This window comes from Petaurus breviceps, unplaced genomic scaffold (assembly GCF_028583685.1).
Source record: "Petaurus breviceps papuanus isolate PSGF00001 unplaced genomic scaffold, PetGlider_PUasm1.0 151, whole genome shotgun sequence".
NCBI lineage: Eukaryota > Metazoa > Chordata > Mammalia > Diprotodontia > Petauridae > Petaurus > Petaurus breviceps.
This window is the reverse complement of record NW_027185712.1, coordinates 16,383,917-16,405,632: the sequence shown is the minus strand read 5'-3', so window position 1 is coordinate 16,405,632 and position 21,716 is coordinate 16,383,917. Positions and strand designations below refer to the sequence as shown.

Genomic DNA, 21,716 nt, shown 5'->3' with positions numbered 1-21,716 from the left:
GAAAAATAGCAGATTTGGAGAACACCTCAAGAAGAGAAAATATAAAAATAATTGGACTAACTGAAAGTTATGATCAAAAAAAGAATCTTGATACAATAATATAAGAAGTAGTCAAAGAAAACTATCCTGAAGCATTAGAACAAGAGGGGAAAGTAGAAATAGAAAAAATTTGTTGATCACCTTAAAAGAGATCCTATGAGGAAAATTCATAGGAATATCGTAGTCAAATTCTGAAACCCCCAGCTCAAGGGAAAAATGTTAAAAGCATTAAGATTAAAACAATTTAAATATGATGGTGCCACAGTTAGAATTACACAAGACCTAGCAGAAGAGACATGAAAGGACCACAAGTCTTGGAACACAACACATTGAAGAGCAAAAGAACCGGGACTCTGGCCAAAAATACCATACCCTGCCAAGTTAAATATTATTCTAAAGGGGAAAAAAATGGACATTTGATAAACTTTCAGACTTTGTTTAAAAAAATCCTGAATTTAATAGAAGATTCAACATATAAGAGCCAAGAACATTCAACATATAAGGCACATGAGAGACTGATTATAAGGATCCACAAGGACAGTTTACTTTTTTATATATGTAAAATGTATGTCTAAGATTCTTATCAATAACTGAGTAGTTTATTGGGGTAAACCCGAGAATGATATGAATTTAAAAAGTAAAATCATTTAGGAACAGCTTAAAAGAGTAATTATTTGAGGTGCAAAAGGAAGATTTGATACAGAGGAATTAGATGGGGGAGGAGGGCTGGTAGTTCTGGTAATATACTTTCATCAGGAATGGGTTTAAGAGGGAACAGTACATATATATTTAGAAGAGTATAAAAGTCTTACAAATTCAGAAGAAATAAAATGGTAGAGGCAAAGGGAGGGGGAGATAGGAGGGAAGGGTGAGGGAATAGGTAAAATAGGGGTATAAAAGGGTGTGGGCAAGTTATAGGAGGGCAAGGTAGTGGGTAGAAGTAAAGTAGAGGAGGCAGGAGGGATAGGAACAAAAGATATAGTCATACAGTAAAAACAAAGATCAGGAGTTTGGGAAAGTATATGTCTATATAGGTATATGTGTATGTAGATAGCTATAACTATAGAGAAACAAATCTAAATTTTATTATAGCCTTTTGAGGGGAAGTTGGGAGGAGGGAAAAAAAGGAACAAAGTAAAAAAGTGCACAACAGACAACAAAAGAAAACTCACAAGGAAGCAAAGAAAAGATAGACAATTCTTAACATGAGTTATTTATCATATAGCCTTTCTTGAAATGAAAATCTATTGTTACATATTTTGAATCCTCTCTTACATTCTGCAATTGTACATGACATGCTTTATTTTTCTTTCTAACTTTGTATCTAAGTTATAATGTTTAAGTTTATGATATGTTTTTGTTTCTTTTTTCTATTCTCTATTTGTGTTCTGGCATTTGAGTCTAAAATAAAATTTAAAAAAAAAGAGATGATCACTTTGCAAATCATGGCATCTTCTTCTTGATGTCATGGTCCTGTTCGAGAATGAAGGACAAACAAACAACAACCACAACAGGGTATTTAGTAGGCCCAGTTTAGAGGGTGGATGGGAAGAGAATAGTGTATGTGGAATTAGTGGAATTAGCATTCCAGAAATACAGAATAAGTAAAAGCACCGGGCCTGGAAAGCTGTTGTTACACAGGTATGCTTTTATTTGTTGGCTGTAAAATCTTGTATTCTGAATGATAAGAAAAGGTTTTTTCTTTTATCAATTTAAGGAAAAATCCATTTATATCTGTAGTTTCAAGTGTTTTAAATTGAGATGAGTGTTGTACTTTATTAAAAGCTTTTTCTGTGTGTAGTGATATAATCATATGATTTTTATTACTTTTATTATTGATATAATAAATTAGGTTAATAGTTTTCCTTATGTTAATTTATCCCTCATTCCTAGTATAAATCCCACTTGGTCATACTGTATAATCTTTGTATATTGTTGTCATCTTTTAGCTAGTATTTTATTTAGGATTTTTGTATCCATATTCATTAATGAAATTTGTCTGTAATTTTCTTTTTCTGTTTTACTCCTGGTTTAGGTATCAGTATTATATTTGTTTCATAAAAGGAGTTTGGTAGGACCCCTTTGTTGCCTATTATTCCAAATAACTTATTCTTTTTGGAATTACTTGGTCTTTAAACATTTGATAGAATTCACTTGGAAGTCTGTCTTGTCCTTTTGCTTTTTAATTAGGAAATTTATTTATGGCCTACTCAGTTTCTTTTTCTAAAATAGGTCTATTTAAATATTCTGTTTCTTCTTCTGCTTGTCTAGGCCATTTGTATTTTTTAAAATATCCTTCCATTTCACTTAAATCGTTAAATTTATTGACATATAATTGGGCAAAATAATTCCTTATAATTGCTTTAGTTTTATCTTTGTTAGTGTATATTCACCTTTTTCAAATACCAGTAAGTTGCTTTTCTTCTCTCTTTTAAAAATCATAACCAGTGATTTGTTTATTTTATTGTTTTTTCCCCACAAAACCAACTCCTAGTTTTATATATTAATTCAATGGATTTTATATGTTCCATTTTATTAATCTCAATTTTATTAATTTTTAAGATTTCTAATTTAATGTTTAATTGGAGTTTTTAGTTTGTTCTTTTTCTAGTTTTTTAAATTGCATACCCAGTTCATTGATCTGCTTCTTTCTCTACTTTATAAAATATAAAGTATAAAATACCTGAGAAAACACCTGCCAAAATACACCCAGGAACTATATGAACAAAATTATTTAAAAAAAAAAAAGAACACTTTTTATACAACTAAACTCAGATTTAAATAATTGGAGAATAGGCAGGGCCAATATAATAAAAACAACAGTTTTGCCTAAATTGATTTATATATTCAATGCCATCCCAATTACCAAAAAGTTATTTTACCAAGTTAGAAAAAATATAATAAAATTCATTTGGAAGAACAACCAGTCAAAAATACCAAAGGAACTAATGAAAAAATGTAAAGGAAGGAGATTTAGCAATACCAGATCTTAAACTATATTATCAGGCAGTAATTGTCAACATTATTTGGTACTACCTAAGAAATAGAAAGGTGGATCAGTAGAATGGAATACACATACAGTTTGCAGCAGCAAATGAGTATAGTAATCTCGTTTTTGACAAGGGTAAAAGTCTTAAGTTCTTATGATAAGATTTCATTATTTGGTAGAATTTGTTGGAAAAGCTAGAAAGCAGTCTGGGCATAGATTAATATCTTATACCATTTATCAAGATAAGGTCAGAGTGGATATATGACTTATAAAAAGAGATCTTAAAAGAAAATTAGAAGAACGTGGAACAAACTACCTATCAGACTTAAGGGTAGGTGAACAATTTATGAATAAACAAGAGTTAGAGAGCAGTGTGAGGTATAAAATGTATCATTTCTTTTACATTAAATTAAAACATTTTTTGTATAAATAAAAGAAATGTACCATGATCAGAAGGAAAACAGAAAGTTGGGAAAATGTCAAAGTTTTTCAAGTAGAGGTCTCACATCTCAAATATATAAAGAACTTTGTCATATTTATAAGAATACAACTCATTCCCCAATTGAGAAATGGTCAAAGGATATGAACAGGCAGTTATCCAATGAAGAAATCAAAACAATTTATAGTACTATGAAAAAAATGCTTTAAATCATTGATTAGAGAAATGCAAATTAAAACAACCTTGAGGTATCATTTTGCACCTTTCAGGTTGACTAAGATGATTGAAGGAGAAAGTGGGAAATGTTGGAGGAGATGTGGAAAAATTGGAACATGTTCCTTGTTAGTGGAATTGTGAACTGATCCAGTTGTTTTAAAGAGCAATTTGGAATTATGCCCAAAGAGTTATTAAACTGCCTATCAGTCCCACTACTAGGTCTATTTCCAAAGACAATTAGGAAAAACAAAAGGACGTCTGTGTCATAAAATGTTTATAGCAACTCTTTTTGTGGTGGCAAAGAATTGGAAATTGCAATGATGCCTGTCAGTTGGAGAATGTCTTAACAGGTTGTGGTATATGATTGTGATGGAACACTACTATGCTATAAGAAATAATGAGCTCTCTTTTGTGTTTTGTTTTGTCCCTTTTTTTCGTTGTTCACTCCATTAGTTATAACCCTTCTTTACAGCTTGACTGATGAATATGAAGGTTTTTGGAGAACCTATGTTTGATTGCATGCCACCATTGGGGGGAGGGGACAGGAGTGGGAGGGAGAGAAAATTTGGAACTCAAGGGATTGTGGAACTGAATGTTGTAAACTAAAAGTAAATAAATAAATTTTTAAAAATTAAAAAAAAGAAATGATGAGCTCAATGACCTTAGAAAAACATGGATTAATGTGCATGAAATAATAAGAGCAAACTGAACAGAACCAAGAGAACATTGTATACAGTAATAACAATATTGTTTTAAGAACAATTTTGAGCAGTTATTTTGACTATTATAAATACTCAAATTAACTACAAATGACCTATGAAGGAAGATGCTATCTGTGTCAAGAGAAATAACTGAGGAATAGAAGTATGTATAGAATGATTTTACATATTTGTGTCTGATGGTAGCTCTCTGTAGGGTGGGGCGGGGTGGGGAGAAAAAGAAAGATGCATTCATTATTTCGCAGTGACTTTTTTGTTTCAGGCATAATTGCATCTTTTAATTCATTTATTATGAATGTATTAGCCAAAGAAGTTAAAGAGAGAGCATTTTAATGACCCATAAATATTACTACTAGGTCTACACTCCTAAAGAGATCAAACAAAGAGAAGAAGGTCTGTATATACTAAGAATATAGCAACTCTTTTTGGGGTGGCAAAAAATTGGAAACTGAAGGGGTACCTTTAGTTATAGAAAAACTGAATTTAGGAAATTTAGGAAAAGCTGGTATGTTTATGTGATGGAATACCATTGTGCTGTAAGAAATGACAGTGGGGATGGTTTCAGACAAACCTGGGAAGACTTGTATGAACTGATGCAGTGTGAAGTGATGAAAAGAACCAAGAGAATAATTTATACAATAACTGGTAATATTGTAAAGATAGACAATTTTTCTCCCAAATTTTAAATTTTTATTTATTTTAAATATTCATTTTAAAAAGTATTGTGTTTGGGGTGGCCAGGTAGCACAGCAAGTAAGAGTACCAGCCCCAGTGTCGGGATGACCTAGGGATCGAATCCGGGTTCAGACACTTAGCTCCTACCCAGAAACACCTGGCCGTATAACCTTGAGCAACTTACTTAACTCCAATTACTTTAAAAAAAATAGTTGTCTTTCCTTTCTCTTCCTTCTCCTCCCCTTCTTCCCTTCCACTTATTTCCCTCTTTTCATCTCCTTCCCCGCCCCTCTCTCTTTCTCTCTCTCTCTCTCTCACACACACACACACACACACACACACACACACAGATATTTATTTCTCTTGTTTTCACAGTTTGGGAGGGCAGAAGTGAAAGGGAGAGATTGTGGATCAGAAAATAAAATTTAGTAAAACAAAATAAAAGAGTATTAGAGTATTTTAGGCAGAATTTTGGGTTGGATTTATACTTTTTTTTTTTCAAATGCTTTATTAACTTCTGATTTACATCATTCATTTCCGCCAGATTTTGAATTACAAATTTTCTCCCCATTTTCCCCCTACCCACCACCCCAAAATAGCAGTCCCACAGGATATCCCCTCCTCCAATCTGCTCTCTCCCATATTTTCTCCCATACCCCTTTCGACATTTCCAGTGGATCTCTATGCCCCAGTGCCTGTATATCTTATTTCCCAATTACATGTAAAATAGTATTAATAATAGTATATATATATTTGAATAATTGATTTAAAAAAATTTTTTTAAGCAATTGGGGTTAAGTAACTTGCTCAAGGGTACATGGCCAGTTATTTCTGGGTGTGGTGCTAAGTATCTGAGTCCGGATTCAATCCCCAGGTCGTCCTGACACTGGGGCCAGTGCTCTTACTCGCTGAGCCACCTGGCTGCCCCATGAATATTTGATTTTAAAACTTTGGATTTCAGATTCATTCCCTTCCTCCTTTGTCACCCACCCTTCCTGGGAAGATAAGCAGTTCAGTATAGATTGTACATGTGTGGCTAATGCAAAACAGTAACATAGTAGATATATTGTAAAAGATTGACTATATTTCCCTCCCTCCTATCCCACCTCCCACTTGTTCTGTTCTCTACTTTGATCCCGTCCCTTTTCAAAAGTGGGTGCTTCCAACTTCCCTCCCCCCCAGCCTGCCGTCCCTTCCATCATCCCCCCTCTCATCCCCTTCCCCCCCTACTCTCCTGTAGGGTGAGATACCCTATTTAGTGTATATTTAATTCCCTCCTCCAGCCAAATTCAATGGGAATAAGGTTGACTCATTCCCTTTTGCCTTCCTATTCTTCCCCTCCATTGTAACCATTTTCCCTTGCCTCTTCTATATGAGATAGTTTACCCCATTCTGTCTCTCCCCATTCTTCTCTCACCTCTTAATTTCACCTTTTAAGTATCATCCCTTCCTGTTAAATTGGTCCTGTGCCCTCTATCTATGTATGCTTGTAAACATATATACACACATTCACATATGTATTCATATGCCTATATACCCTCATATATAGACATGTATATTTCTATTCCCTTCAGCTACTGAGAAAAGTTTCATAAGTTACAATTACTGTTTTTCCATGTAGGAATGTTAATAGTTCAACTTTGATAAGTTCCTTATGATTTCTTTTCCCTGTTTACCTTCTCATGCTTCTCTTGCTTCTTGTATCTGAATGTCAAATTTTCTATTCAACTCTGAATGCTTGAAAGGCCTCTATTCCACTGAATGACCATATTTTCCCCTGAAACAGGATACTCAGTTTTGCTGGCTAGGTGACTCTTGGTTTTAATCTCAGCTTCTTTAATCTCCCGAATATCATATTCCAAACCCTTCGATCCCTCAGTGTAGAAGCTGCCAGATCCTGGGTTATCCTGATTGTGTTTCCACAATATTCAAATTGTTTCATCCTGGCTGCTTGTAATATTCTCTCCTTAATCTGGGAATTCTGGAACCTGGATATAATATTCCTAGGAGTTTTCTTTTTGGGATCTTTTTCAGGAGGTGATCAGTGGATTCTTTCAACCTCTATTTTGCCCTCTGTTTCTAAAACATCAGGGCAGTTTTCTTTGAGAACTTTCTGGAGGATGCTTTCTAGGTTCTTACTTTGATTATGGCTTTCAGGTAGTCCAATAATTTTTTAATTATCTCTCCTAGATCTATTTTCCAGGTCAGTGGTTTTTTCCCATGAGATATTTCATATTGCCTTCTATTCTTTCATTTGTTTGGATCTGTTTAACAGCATCTTGATTTCTCATAAAGTCATTAGCTTCCATTTGCTCCAGTCTAGTTCTGAACCAGTGATTCTCCTCTTTGAGCTTTTGAGATTCTTTTTTCCATCTGGCAAATTCAGCTTTTTTAAGGCATTCTTCTCCTCATTGCCTTTTTGAGCCTCTTTTGCCATTTGAGTTAGTCTATTTTTTAAGGTATTATTTTCCTCAGTCAGGCTGTTGATTCTCATTTTGTAATTTTCTTGCGTCGTTCTCATTTCTCTTCCCAATTTTTCCTCCACTTCTCTTATCTGCTTCTTAAGGTCCTCTAATGGCCTGTAACCAGCTTGTATTTTCCTTTGAAGCTTTTGGTGCAGGAGTTCTGACTTTACTGTCTTCCTCCTGTTCCATGCTTTGCTCCTTTTTGTCCCCCAAATAGGCATCTAATGTTGGAATCTTCTGTCTGCTTTGTTTCCTTTGCCTGGTCATGTTGCCCCTCAGTCACTTGACCCCTGGGCTTTTTGCCACAGTAGGACTCTGCCACCAGACAGGGGAGCTTTTGTCACAGACGCTGGGGTTTTCTCAGCTGCAGGAGGTATTAGATGGGTGCCCTCTCTGAGGTCTTCAAATGCTCTGGCAAGCTGGACACACACCCCAGGACCTTGTAGCAGCAAGCACCCCAAGTGTCCTCAGGGTTTGCAGCCACCACAGGTTCTTGGATCTGCTTTGTTAAAGGAAAGCAACTCAAAATGGGTTAACAAGCTTACTTTAATCAGTCAGACATATATCGTTTACCTTGTTCAGGAGAAAAGGTCAGCACCCCGAACCTCAAAGTATACAGGCATAATTATCAAGACAGAAACATCAAGTAGACAGATTTCCAAATTGTCCAACCATTACATCCATACCCAGTCAACATCTGGGTTTCCACATTCTGGGTGTTTCAAAGCTGGGGGGCTCTCAACAACGGCTTCCCAGAATTCAGATCAAATCACAGAGCACTTCTCAAAGTGAGTCCCAAAACAAAGCTACACATCAGGGCTTATATAGCCTTCTCCTGGCTCAGAGAATGTAACAACCTTATTGACTCACTGGCCAATCAAGAAGTATCTACTGAAAAACAAGCCTCCCACCCCAGGCTTCAGGTGCACTTTAGCCTAGGGGCAGGGAAGATCTTTAAAATTTACATTCACATTACAGACCTCCACCCTAGACTGCAGTCCAGATCCAAGAAGGTTAAAGCAAGTTACCCCTCAGACGGGTGCTTGGTCCTCCTACACGTGGCGCTGGCTGGCTGTGCTGGTGTCTCAGTGGCTTCTTGCCACTCACTCCCATGTACTGGGTCCCAAAGTCCAGACTGCACTGACCTCTCACTTTGTGCTTTGCATCTATGTGTTGATAAATCTGAAATCGGCTACAGCTGCTGTTGATCTGGAGTCCCTCTGGCTGGCTGGCTGCTGTTCAGGCCGGTCCTGGGGCCTTGGCTCCTGGAGCCCTGCGCTGGCTGATTCCTGCTGGCCTGCCGGGCTGTCCTCACCGGGAGGTTAGCTTCTCTGTGTAATTTTGTGGGTTCTGCAGCTCCAAAGTTTGTTCAGAGTCCCCTTTTACATGGATTGGGGAAGGTGGAAGACGGGGCAGCAGGGAAGTCCTGCTTCTACTCCGCCATCTTTATTCTGCTGGATTTATACTCTTGATGGAAATGTTAAACCACTGGAAATTTCAGAATGAAGCTTCCAATTTGGCATTCAAAAGGATATTGAAAACATTGAAAAATATTACTTATATCTTACATCTGTAAAACCCAGGCAATAAAGTGTTACACTTTTGTCCTTATGATAATCTTGGCTCTGTGTTAAATATTATGTCTCTTCACTATCCCACAAAGGAATAGTTTATATGGTTTCCCAGGAAAAAAATTAACATTAATTTTTCTTAATTGATTAAAAAAAATTATACAAGCTTGGGAGAGAGGTATTTAAAAAGTTGGATGGGAGAGGCTTATACGAACTGATGCTAAGTGAGAAGAGTAGAACCAGGAGAAATTTGTACACAATTACAGACACAAGGTATGTGTGATGACCAACTTTGATAAACTGGACTCTTCTCAGCAATGCAGTGATATAAGTCAATCCCAAAAGACTCATGATGGAGAGAAATGTGTGCATCCAGAGAAAGAACTAGAAAGAACTGAGTTTATATCCAGATGGAAGCAAAATACCTGATCTTTTTCCTTTTCTTGTTTGGTTTTATGTCTTCTTTACCATTTTTCATTCCATCTGATACAATCTGTCTTTATAACCGACTAATGTATAATGTGAAAATATTTACAGATCTTATATTTGACTATATGCCTCCATGAGGGGGAGGGGAGGGAGGGGGACAAAATGTGAAACTCAAGGAATTGTGGAATTGAATCCTGTAAACTAAAAGTAAACAAACAAATTAATTTTAAAAAATTAAAAATAAAATAAAATAAAAATATCCTAACCGAAAAAAAAAAAGTTGGATGGCAGAGTCAGGAGTTAAAATTTCATTGAGCTAGAATGATGAACCAAGTGTATAAGATGAAGTATAGGTGGCATAATGAGTAGAGCATTTAAGTGGCTGAAGAATGTTAGGAAGACTTGAGTTGAGTCTTGCCTTTGACAGGTCTTTGTGTGACCTTTGTAAGTATTCCATTCCTGGAATACTCCTTATCTTGACCTTCTGACTTCCTTGGGTTCTTCATGTTCTACAAGAATCCTCTCCTTACCTCCCTTAATACCAATACTTTCCATCCACTGTTGTATTGAATTTGGCCTGCATGTATCTTGTTTGTTCCTAGTTAGTTTTATGTTGTCTCCTCCATTAGACTGTGAATTCCTTGAAAGCATGCACCATCTTTTGCCTATTTTTGTATAGCACTGTGCCTGGCACTTAGTAGGTATTTAATAAACGCTTGTTTACTGACTTACCAATAGTGGGAAGAGCAGTGACTCTTGATTCAGAGGATGTAGGTTCAAATTTTGTATCTGATAATTCTTGACTGATCTTGGTCAATTCACTTAATCTCCCTGGACCTCAGTTGCCTAGCCTATAATTTAAGGGAATTGATTGGACTGCAAAAGATGTCATTTAGTTCAGATCTCCCATTTTACAGGTGAGAAAACTGGGGCCTAGAGAGGTTAAATAACTTGCTCACAATTTATACAGATCACAGTAGTATCAGGACTGAGATTTTGAACCCAGACTCCACTAATTCCAGTGGTCTTTACCCTTGACTGTCATGTACTCTTGAATTAAGTGACCATTTTCTTCCAGGGTTCCTCTTATTTCCATTTCTTCTTTTGCTCAGAATCCAATCCAGAGTAATAGTTTTCTTCGTGTTTTCTTTTACTTCCTAAAACTGATTTTTATCAGTACAATTTAGGGATTTCTAGCATTTCTGATTTTGATAGAAGGACCTTATGTTTTTGGGTTTAGAATTAAACTTGCCTTCACATCCTTGCTTTGATGCATATTCACTGTCATACTTTGTCCAGTATTTAATCTCTTTGAGCCAGTTTTCTTACTTGTGTAAAATGTGGGATGCGTAAAACATGTAATTCTTTGACAGTCTCTCAAATGATGTATGCAAAAACAATGCACCAAAATGTTTTATTAATCTTCAGATGCTAAAATAGACCTGTTATTTTGATATTGATGGTTAGATAATCTGACATCAACAACATTTACATACATAGACAAATACAAAATTGTGGATCTACGTAATTGCCAAGTGGTAGCCCTACTTAACTGAAGAGGGGTCCTTAATATTGGTTCTCTTTGCTCTGTTCCAGTCATGTCAGAGAAAATCTTCTTGTGGTTTCCAATCAGTTTGGATTAGTATTCACTTTATGAAGGTTAATTTCTTAAGCATATTTTCCCTTTTAAATTAATGGCTTACTGAATCTAAGATTGAATTTATACAGATATCTATTTCATAGTAAATTAGACTTGAGGAATACAGTGGTACGGGAAAAAATTGCTTGTAGCTTAGAATATAACTTTAATGCGTTTTTGTTCAATATACTTCTAAAGAGGAGTTGTGGCATTAGATCAGTTGTAGTAGCTATATTTAATTTATATATTACACACCAACTATGCCAGCCATATTTATATATTATATGCCAACACAGAACTGTTTTGTCAGTAAAAGAAATGCTGTTCCTTAAGAATTTTCTATTAAAATTGTCAGTTTTGTGTTTTGAGGTTTATTTCAAATAATTGAAGTTCATCGACAATTACAAATGTCCAGTTTTGTCAGCATCTTTTTGGAAAGCTATGTAGAATGCCTGTGTTTCAAATACCAAAGAATTTTAATTCTTAAGTTATATTTATTGAAGTTTCAAATAAGCATCAAAATGAAATAGCACAGGATGTATATGATAATCTACACTGACTTTTTGCTATAATGTCAAATGAATCATTGAGTTTGTCAAAATGTGGTATTTTGTGACCTTTAAGTGTAGCATACTTTGGGCTATTCAATTTTTTTTTTTCATTTAAGCATAATTTAAGCCTTTTGTTCCACCCAGGAAAAAAAGACTTTTTGCTTGACCTATTTTATGATCAAACAGAATCAGAAAGATCATTGTATCATAAATTTATAACTGCAAAGACCTTAAAGGGCCATCTTTTCCAATCCTTTCATTTTATAGATTATGAAGTGGAGTCTCAGAGAAGTTAAGTGGTATTAAGTGGCAGAGACAAGATTTGAACCCAGGCCTTGAATTCTGCTGCTTTAGTATTATTCAGGAATCACTATGACCAAAAGAATTCACCTGATGATACATCTTCTGGGGATTAATTCTCTGATTTAAAGCTAGACTCTGATTCTTGATGGACAGGCAATGAAGTACCTTGATTGAACCGTCCACACTCAAATCTGTCCCAGCTTGATGAGACCTTTCAGTGTCTATTATCTTTCATTTAAAAATTCAGCTTTATTTTGATTTCAATTCTCAATTCTCTTTCTCCCTTTTCTCCTTCCCTTCCTTGTTGAAAAGTTGAGAGAAATCTGTTACAAATATGTACGGTCGTGCAAAACAGATTCCTGCATCAGCCATGTCAAAAAGAGAAACAGACAGACATATACTTACATTCTATACTCTTGAGTCCATCAGCTCTGTCTCTAGAGGCGAATAGCCTATTTCATCATGAATCCTTTGGCATTACGGTTGGTCATTGTCTTAATCAAAGTTGATTATCTTTACAATATATGATTGTATGATTTTTTTTTCCCAGTTCTGCTCACTTTACTTTGCATCATTTCATACAGGTTTTCTGAGATTCCTCTGAAACTATTCCCTTCACCATTTCTTTAGACCCTATTCTCCATTGGCATATAAGGCAGTGGAGTCTTTCAGAACCCAGAGTCACCTTCATGTTATAATGAGACATAAATGTAGGACTTTAGTGGAGTTTGTGGCTGTGTGTATACACAGAGAAGTAATTAATCAATATACAGAGAACATATACATGCATGGTGTTATGCTAAAGCTACTAGATTGCTGTTATTGTATTAAACCAACATACTGTCATAGATGTAACTAAATGATTATTCAACTTCCGAGTTATAGAATTTTGAGCTGCAAAGAACCCCATAGATCATTAGTCCAACCCGTTTTTTTAAAGATGAGGAGAATGAGACTCAGAAACCAAGTGGCCTCCTGAAGGCCCTGAGTTGATTCAGATCCAGGATCTCTGACTTCAAGTTCTTCATTGTGCCCCCTGTAAATCATCATTCTCATGATACTGACTCTAGGTACTTACTTGTTTTGGGAGATTGTATTTAAGCATTGTTATTTAGTATTGGATAAACACTGTAGAAAATATTTAAAATATTGTGATTGATTAGTTTTAATTTCTTTTGGTCATAGACTCGATATATTTCAAATAATTACAAATGACATAAAAAGTGACAAGTCATATCACTGGAAAAATTATATTGCAATTTGTCATAGCATCTGGTAAGTATCTCATAACATATTCAAAAAGACTTTTTTAAAAGTGAAAAATAGTTTCTTATGAAAGTAATTCTGGGAGTGCCTTGCTTGCTTCCCAGAGTTTTACTACATCTAAAAGCAGTGGTCCTTAAGTCTGCCCGCATGCCTTTGACTTGTCATTTTTAAAGTTCTATAGCTAGTCAGGAGAGAAAGCATGTAGGAGTAAAAGAACAGGAGTAGATGATGAAGATGCACTGGGAGCATTTTTTGTTCTTTTATAAATATTTAGGTTCTTTATTTACCATTTAATTGTCTTATGCAGCAAAAATTCCATTAGCCTCATAGTACAAAGTAAAGGAGAAGCTACTCAGGTAGACTTTCACTGAAATCTACTATAAAGAATTCATTAATGCAGTGGTTTGTAGCCTTTTCCCTTGTAATTAATATCATTAAGATGAAATTTTATTTCTTGATGTTTTGTTTATTTTCTTAACATAAGAATTTTTTCTTGTCTAATGTAATTTAATTAAAAATTAAGTTTAAAAGTGTGTAAAGCCGTATATACATGCACATTTGTATATCTGAGGCCTTCCATCAGAATATTTTTTTTGAGCTGCTGCAATCCCAACAGTTCATAAGTGTATCTTAGTCAATAATTCATCTTAAGTAATTGTTATTAAAATGATTGATTACACATAATGAACTTTTAGATTTGGCATTCACTTCTAAATCATATAAACTTGAACTTTTCTGGGTTATAGTTTTCCTATCCATTTAAATTGGAAGGGGGAGTCAAACCATATGATTTCCAAGATAATGGTCCAAGATATTTTTAAGAAAATTCAGTAGGTTTTGCTAATAAGAGAAGCCAGATAGAGCAGTGAATAGGGTTCCAGGCCTGCCATCAATTCACATTAGACCTCAGACACTACTAGCTTATGTGACTGGGCAAATCACTTAACCTTTGTTTGCCTCAATTTCCTCATTTGTAAAGTAGAAATAATAAATCTCCCAGGGTTCTTGTGAGGTTCAAATGAGGTAACAGTTGTAAAGTGCCTAGCACAGTACCTGGCATATAATAGGTGCTATGAAGAAAATTACATTAAACTCTTAAATTTTCATGCATCTCTGAAAGCAAGATTAATAAATATTGTAGTGGGGGCAGCTAGGTGGCTCAGTGAATAGAGTACTGGCCCTGGAGTCAGGAGGACCTGAGTTCAAATGTGGCCTCAGACACTTAAAATAAAAAACTAGCTGAGTGACCTTGAGTAAATCACTTTACTCCCAATTGCCCTGCCTTCCCTCAAAAAAAACCCCAAAATAAATAAATATATATTGTAGTGAACTGAATTGAAATGTTTCTTAAATTCACGGTCTGCAGTTTTAAGTAGAAAGCAGTGTAAATGTGGGCAAAAACAAAGCATTTACAATTAGCGTGTTAGGGTGACAATCTACTTGGAACATCTTTTGGTCAAGTTTAGTACTAATCTAAAAATTTGAAGTGAATAGTACATAATTTTATAATTTGTTTTCCTAGTTTTCTACTTTTTGGCTAATATGAAGTTTTTCCTTTTTTATTTTTCTCGTTACAGGTTGTGAAGGTGATTTCTTATGAAACTGATTTGACGTTATCTTGGAGATATTTCTATATTTATATATTTTAAAGAATTTTTGCATTTTATTTAAAGTGCCATGAGAAAATTTGCATATTGTAAGGTGGTCCTAGCCACCTCCTTGATTTGGGTACTTCTGGATATGTTTCTGCTGCTTTACTTCAGTGACTGCAACAAATGTGATGAGAAAAAGGAGAGAGGGCTACCCGCTGGTGATGGTGAGTTAATTTTTAGAATTTTGAAAAAAATACAGCTACAGCATGGTAAGATTGTTTGTATATTTTAATCCTTAGTTGGGAAAATGTATGTACTTAATCTTAAAAAAAAAATCCTTGTTCCCAAATAAAATGATAAATTCTTGGTTTTGTTAGATTTCTTCCAGTTAAAGACAGGGAAGAGTAAAATGTTTAGCATGCTTAACTATTATTTTATATGTTTATCATCTTATCTTACTGAAATGTTATTCATAGTTCATGACAGTACAAAATGGTAGATAACTGGAGGTTGTGAGAAACACACTTTTGGGGTCCATAGGACTTCCCCGGCAGGGTCAGGGAGGTTATGTGGGCAAGCTTCCAGGTCCACTGCTCCCTTGTGGGAATTTAGGAAGATCCACGTGATGTACGATGCACCCATTAAAACAGCAAATCCCTTCTCTCTGAAAGAGCTCAGAAACAGAGTGTGCTGAGGAAGATGTTTATTTACACTTCCAGTGAGGAAGCTGTGTGGTGCTCACTAGGGACACACCCACACAGATACAGATATAGAAGCTGGACTGAGGGTTTACAAATTCTGTCCTTCCTGGTAGATTTAGGGTTACTTAAATTCCTTACTTTCTCTTTCTTTCTCTCTCTCTCTCTCCAAATTCCTCATACTCTTCACTTTATTTACCTCTATATAGTCACATTCCCCAAATCTATGCAGATTATTTGTAGATTACAGAGGCTTGCTAGTGAGGATACTAGAGACCTGACCTCATTCTAAGGTCAGAGCTGCCTGGCCCCGCCCCCTCCTTTTTCTAGTTCCCTCTGGCCATTGACTTAGTTCCAAGTAGGCCAGGGTTTTAGTAAAGTAAGATAAGCAAGAGCTTTCCCACAGCTATTGATTATCTTCCTATAACTTGTGGGAGCAAAGCAAAATTCCATTATATCCCCTCTTACAAGGTGGTAGTTACTTCTTGTTCACTACTTTAAGTATATAGAAATAGTCAATGTTTGAATTTCTTAATATATTAAATCTGCTAATTATATTCTGAGTCATCCACAGGAGAGAGCTCCCATTCTTATCTCATTCCAGAGAGAAAAGAAGCTTAATGTTGTGAGTTCTGGAGAGGCCACTTTGCTAACTAGAACAACTTAGATCTTACCATCTACATTAACCATGTGATCTGGTGCTGGTTGTTGAAAATACTATACAACCTTTGGAAAGTGAGAGTAGGATCAGCAAGTAATCTGATAGAGGAAATAAATGCAAGTATAAAATGAGTCTGGGTAGGTTAACAGTAGCTATCCGCAAGCCACCATATTGCAGTGCAGACCTAGCAACTTTTTAAAATTCCATGCATTAGAACATCATGATTTCATTAGCATATCAAGTGTTAGAATAAAAATAATTTAACATTTATGTAACCAGTAATTCAGCTGTTCAAACTTTAGATCTTTTAGTTTTGGGTTATGGAATATATAATTCAGAACTTTTTAAAGGAATTGTAGTGTAGCCAGTTTTTCTGTAGTTAAGTGTATCTGCTATTTTAATTAAATTTAAGTCCACTTTTGGTTGCCTGCACTCAAAGCTTTGTGCTCAAAGCTTATATAAACATGAGATAATTGTCTACGTATTTTTTGTTTTGTTTGTGGGAAGCTTTGGTTTTTTGAATATTTAACTCGGTGAGAGACAGGAATGGTGGCTGTAGGGCCAGCCTTGAAGCAGGAAAACTAGCTATGTGGCCATGGGCAAATCATTTAACCTTTCAGGGTCTCTAGCAATTCTAAGATAGTTATCATAAAGTTACAAAGTTGTGAATTCACATAAGTGAAAAGAATTTACTTGCTGGAGTTTCTCACACTGATTAAATCACAGGTCCTTCCCACTTTCTCTCTTGATTTTAACATCTTTCTATTTCTGCTTATCTTTTAATTTATACTCAGAACCCCATATATGTGTATATATATACTTATACACATAAGTGTCTAGGTGTGACTGGTATTTTCAGTTATATCTTTTCATGTATATCTTTTTTTTTTTGGTAAGGTAATTGGGGTTAAGTGACTTGCCCAGGATCACACAACTAGTAAAGTGTCAAGTGTCTGAGGCCAGATTTGAAATCAGGCCCTCCTGACTTCAGGGCCAGTGTTGTTCTATCCAATACATACATACATACATACACTCACACACATATACATGTGTGCACACATACATTCACACACACACACAAAACCCATATAACTTTTGTTGTTCTCTCTCCCAGAGAGGCTGAACTTAACTGCCTTAGTTAGAGGTGTTATATTCCTTTTTTAGTTTTTCATTGTGATAAAGAAAAAAGTCAGTTTTTATATTTGTGCATGTCAATCCTATGTTCTTGTTTTTCATTCATAGTGGAACATTTTTGTTTTCATTCTTCTGTAGATCACTTAATATTTAAAGCTCTTATTTGGATTTTTTTTTTTTTGGTTAAATTACTTTCTTAACAACTCTCTCTTAACTTCTACCTTGCTGAAAATAGATAATTTGATCAATCTAGATATCTAGTGTAAATTTTGGAATTACAGAAAATTTTATTTGCCAAACAACTTTTAAAAACAAAGTTAGAACTTAAAGCACATGTTGAATGGGTTTTCTTTACATTCAGTGTTTGTGGAAATTCACAGCACTTCAGGATTGATTGCTAATTGACATTTATGTAGCACTTTGTAGTTTACAAAAGACTTTATTCCACTTATGAAAAAATGTCTCAGGAAAAGCTTGTAAAATAGACCAGCTCATCTCTTAATGAACTGAACAACTGTTATTTTTTAGGAAGCTTTTTTTAAACTTCCAGTTGAAATTTGTATTTTTTTTTTTTTTTTTGGAAATTTACCTTTTGTTGCCATATTTGCAGTCTGGGGAAAAGTTCAAATCTAACAATCTCTTTAGTGTGACGACCTTTCAAGTACATATTCAGGCTCACTGTCCCTAATTCCTCATTATCCTTTCTTGTATAATTCTTCCCTACACAATTTCATACAGGCAGTACCTGTAGCTGAGCACTTTTGGCTCTCATTTCATTAAACAATTCTTAAGTGCATATTATATGTAAGACTTTTTAGGTGCTAAGAATTCAAAGGTCATTAAAAGTAACCTTGTCATTGTGGCCTTATATTGTACTAAGGGATCTGATATGAATGGGTAAGTATAACAAGGTGGAGTGTGTTGGGGACAAAGAACTTTAGAAAGATTTGAGGAAGGAGAGAACACTTAGCTCATATTAAAAGCTACCACATGAGCTGAGCCTTTAAGAAAAAGAATTCTGAAAGACAGACATGAGAAGGTACTGTTGAGGTCAAGGTTAGGGGTACTTGACACCCCAAAATAGCAACATGCTGGGTCCTGCTGGATGAATTGGACACAAGTCTTCTCTCAGCCAAAGAAAAACAAAGTTTATTAAAGGTTTGCCATAATGGGTAGACTCTTAAGGATCCTGGGCAAGCCGGCCAGAATCATCTGTCACAGAGTGAGTCTGCACAAGATAATTCTCCAGGGTTTGGAGGCAAGATGGGGTCTTATATACAGAAAAATTGTGGGAGGAATCTAGGGGTGGTCTAGAGAAGGAGTTTGGGAGGGTCTTCAGGAGGAGTCAAATGAGGTCAGACTCCAATGATTAGAGATTGGGGGGGGGCGGTGAGGGGAAAGTAGTTGGAGGCTAGGCTAGTTTATGGGTGTATAGATATTTTGGTAGGATCAAGGGTGGGGGCTAGTAGTACTAAGGAGAGTGAGGCTAGTAACCGAGATTTGGGTGGAACTAAAATGGAAGGCTTATGGCCTCAGGCAAATGACTCATCAAATGGGAAGATTCAATCCGAATTCAAGGGGGTTCCCAGAGCCTGTACCTCATCAGTACTTTCTAGATGAGGGATAGGGGAGAGTTAGAAATGAGTGGGAACTATCTTTTAATATACAGTGGTGGGAGATACTATCTTTAGTTTGAAGAACAGTCAGTACATTTTGGATTGAACACAGTGTGTGTAGATGGAAGTACTCCGAAATAAAGCTACTAAAGGTAGATTGTAACCAGATTGTAGAGGGCCTTAATGCCAGCTTAAAGAATTTCTGTTTTGTCCTGTCGGAAGTAGACTTTTGAAGGCTACTGAAGCTCTGGAAGGCTTTTAAATAAGGAAATGGTATGTTAAGACTCATGCATTGTAAATATCAATGTGACTATGAAGGGTGATTTGGAGAGCACACAGCAGAGGCAGTGAGATCAGCTAAGGAACTACTCAGTGGTCTAGGAGGGATGTAATAAAGCCTTGCCATAGATTGCTAGCAGTGTGAATGTGAAGGCTATTGAAAAGGTAGAATCAAAATCACTTGGTAGTTGCTTGATTAGATATGGTAGGAAAGAGATAAGAATTTAGAATTACCCTGAGGTTGTTAGCCTGGGTGCCTGAGAGGATGATGATGTCATCATAGAAAAGTTTGAAGGCAGATTTGTTTTGGATCTATGGTGTTTAAGGCACTGCTGGATCATTTATTGTTAAAGATGCCTGGCAGGCAACTGGAGATGGCCAGATGGAAGTTTAGGGAGGAAATTGAGAATTTTTATGGTTTTGGAAGTCAGCTTCATATAAGTGAATATTGAACCCAAAGGGAGTAGATGAGATCATTGAGATAGATAAGAAGTTGGCTTTTCACAGGACTTTGGAAGGCACCAACACTTTCCACATAAGGGAATGATAAGAAAGGAGTTTGAGAAGGAATTCTTTTCAGGTATGAGAAGCCAGAGAGGAGCTGTGAAAGCCCAGGGAAAAGAAAGCAATATTCTGGATAAGTGAAATGGAAAGAAAGATATCATTCTAAGTAATTAAGAAGTCATTGGTGAGGGTGGCTAGGTGGCACAGTGAGTAAAGCACCGCCCTGGAGTCAGGAGGCCCTGAGTTTGGTTCGCCTCAGACAATTAACACCCCCCCACACCCACACACACACCCACACAAACTAGCCATGTAACCTTGGGCAAGTTACTTAACCCCAATTGCCCTCCAAAAGGCAAAAAAAAAAAAGTCATTGGTGAGCCTTACCCATCATGTGACCAACAAGTGAGTGATGGAGAACTAGACTTTTTTTCCCTGATCCTCATGACATGTCAGACCTTTCCAAAACCGAAATTATGAACCAAACAAATCAATCTCAGCTGTATTCCAAGGCCTTGGACATCAGGAAGTTAAAGTAAAAATCCTATAGACTAATGTCAACTCAGGCTCAGTCAGAACCCCTCTCCCCTACTGCCACCATTTTACCAGTGGGAGTAAGACTACCTTAAAAATGATTAAACTAAAGTCACTGAAGAGAAAATAGTATTGGGTTTACAGCAAAAAAGGGCGTGGAGGTGGGATCATAACTCAAACGAACTAATATTAGAAAGAAACATGAAGGAAAATTTAGGTCTAATTCATAATTTTTTTTTTAAAGCAATCGGGGTTAAGTAACTTGCTCAAGGTTACACAGCCAGTCATCTCTGGGTGTGGTGCTGAGTATCTGAGCCCGGACTTGATCCAGGTCATCCCGACACTGGAGCCGATGCTCTTACTCGCTGAGCCACCTGGCCGCCCCTAAGCAATTGGGGTTAAGTAACTTGCTCAAGGTTACACGGCCAGGTGTTTCTGGGTGGGTGCTAAGTGTCTGAGCCCAGGACTCGATCTCCAGGTCTTCTCAACACTGGAGCCGGTGCTCTTACTCGCTGTGCTACCTGGCCGCCCCCTAACTCATAATTTTAAATGTGAATGAATTAATCTAATAAAAGTAAGTGTGCAGATTGGTTAAGAAAACAAAACCCTACAAGTTGTTGCTTATAGGGAAAACGTTTAAAACACATTAAAATTGAGGGAGTGGAAATTTATTATTATTATCATTATTGTTTACTATGCATCAAGGGAATTAAAAGAAGTTGCAGCCATGCTATATGAGAAAGCAAAAACAAACATTCAAAAACCAAAAGCAGTAAACAAAGAAATTATATTATGCTGAAAGGAATACTACATATTTATATGCTCCAAATGCCTTAGCATCCAAATTCATTAAGGAAACAGCTTAGCCACTAGAATACATAGACAATAAAATAGTGACAAGAGACTTCAGTATCCCTGTCTCAGTTTTGGAAAAATTTAACAGAAAAATAAAAGGGAAAATATGGAACTGAATCTTTGATGGCAAGTCTCACCAAAGAAACAAACAGAGAGAACAATAGATTGGGAACGCAAATATACAGAAAGGAGAAACAGTCTAAAAGAAGAGAAGCAAAAAAGCTAACATTAAAAGAAAATATGTTCTCTATGAAAGCAAAACATACTGATTTTGAAGACAGTATACATAAAGAAAACTAAAGGATTCAGAGGTCCCCCAAAAAACATTACAAGATGAACACCGTAATGCAAGAAATAATATAAGAAAACTGTCAGAACTTCTCAACATAGAAAATGAAATTCCAATTGAAAGAATTTGTGGTTTACCTTAAAAAAATACTCAATGTTACACAATAAAAGACAAATAATGGTTAAATTTAATCAATTTAGAAACACCCAAGTTCTCCAAGCAATCTGGAAAAATCCTTCAAATACAAAGGAAAAAA

The 21,716-nt window shown here is 35.9% G+C and overlaps 1 protein-coding gene across 4 annotated transcripts in view; it reads left to right on the top strand.

Annotated features, from left to right (window-relative positions):
- The window catches only part of GALNT1 (polypeptide N-acetylgalactosaminyltransferase 1), a 208,742-nt gene that overhangs the window by 73,456 nt on the left and 113,570 nt on the right, over nt 1-21,716 (top strand). For 3 of the 4 annotated variants that reach the window (XM_069075957.1, XM_069075954.1, XM_069075952.1), the window contains exon 2: nt 14,879-15,117. In XM_069075957.1, the coding sequence (XP_068932058.1) occupies nt 14,979-15,117 (139 nt within the window). In that variant the 5' untranslated portion in view covers nt 14,879-14,978. Of the gene's footprint in view, nt 1-13,228; nt 13,311-14,878; nt 15,118-21,716 lie in introns of those variants that run through there. The other variant, XM_069075956.1, reaches the window with a different exon arrangement.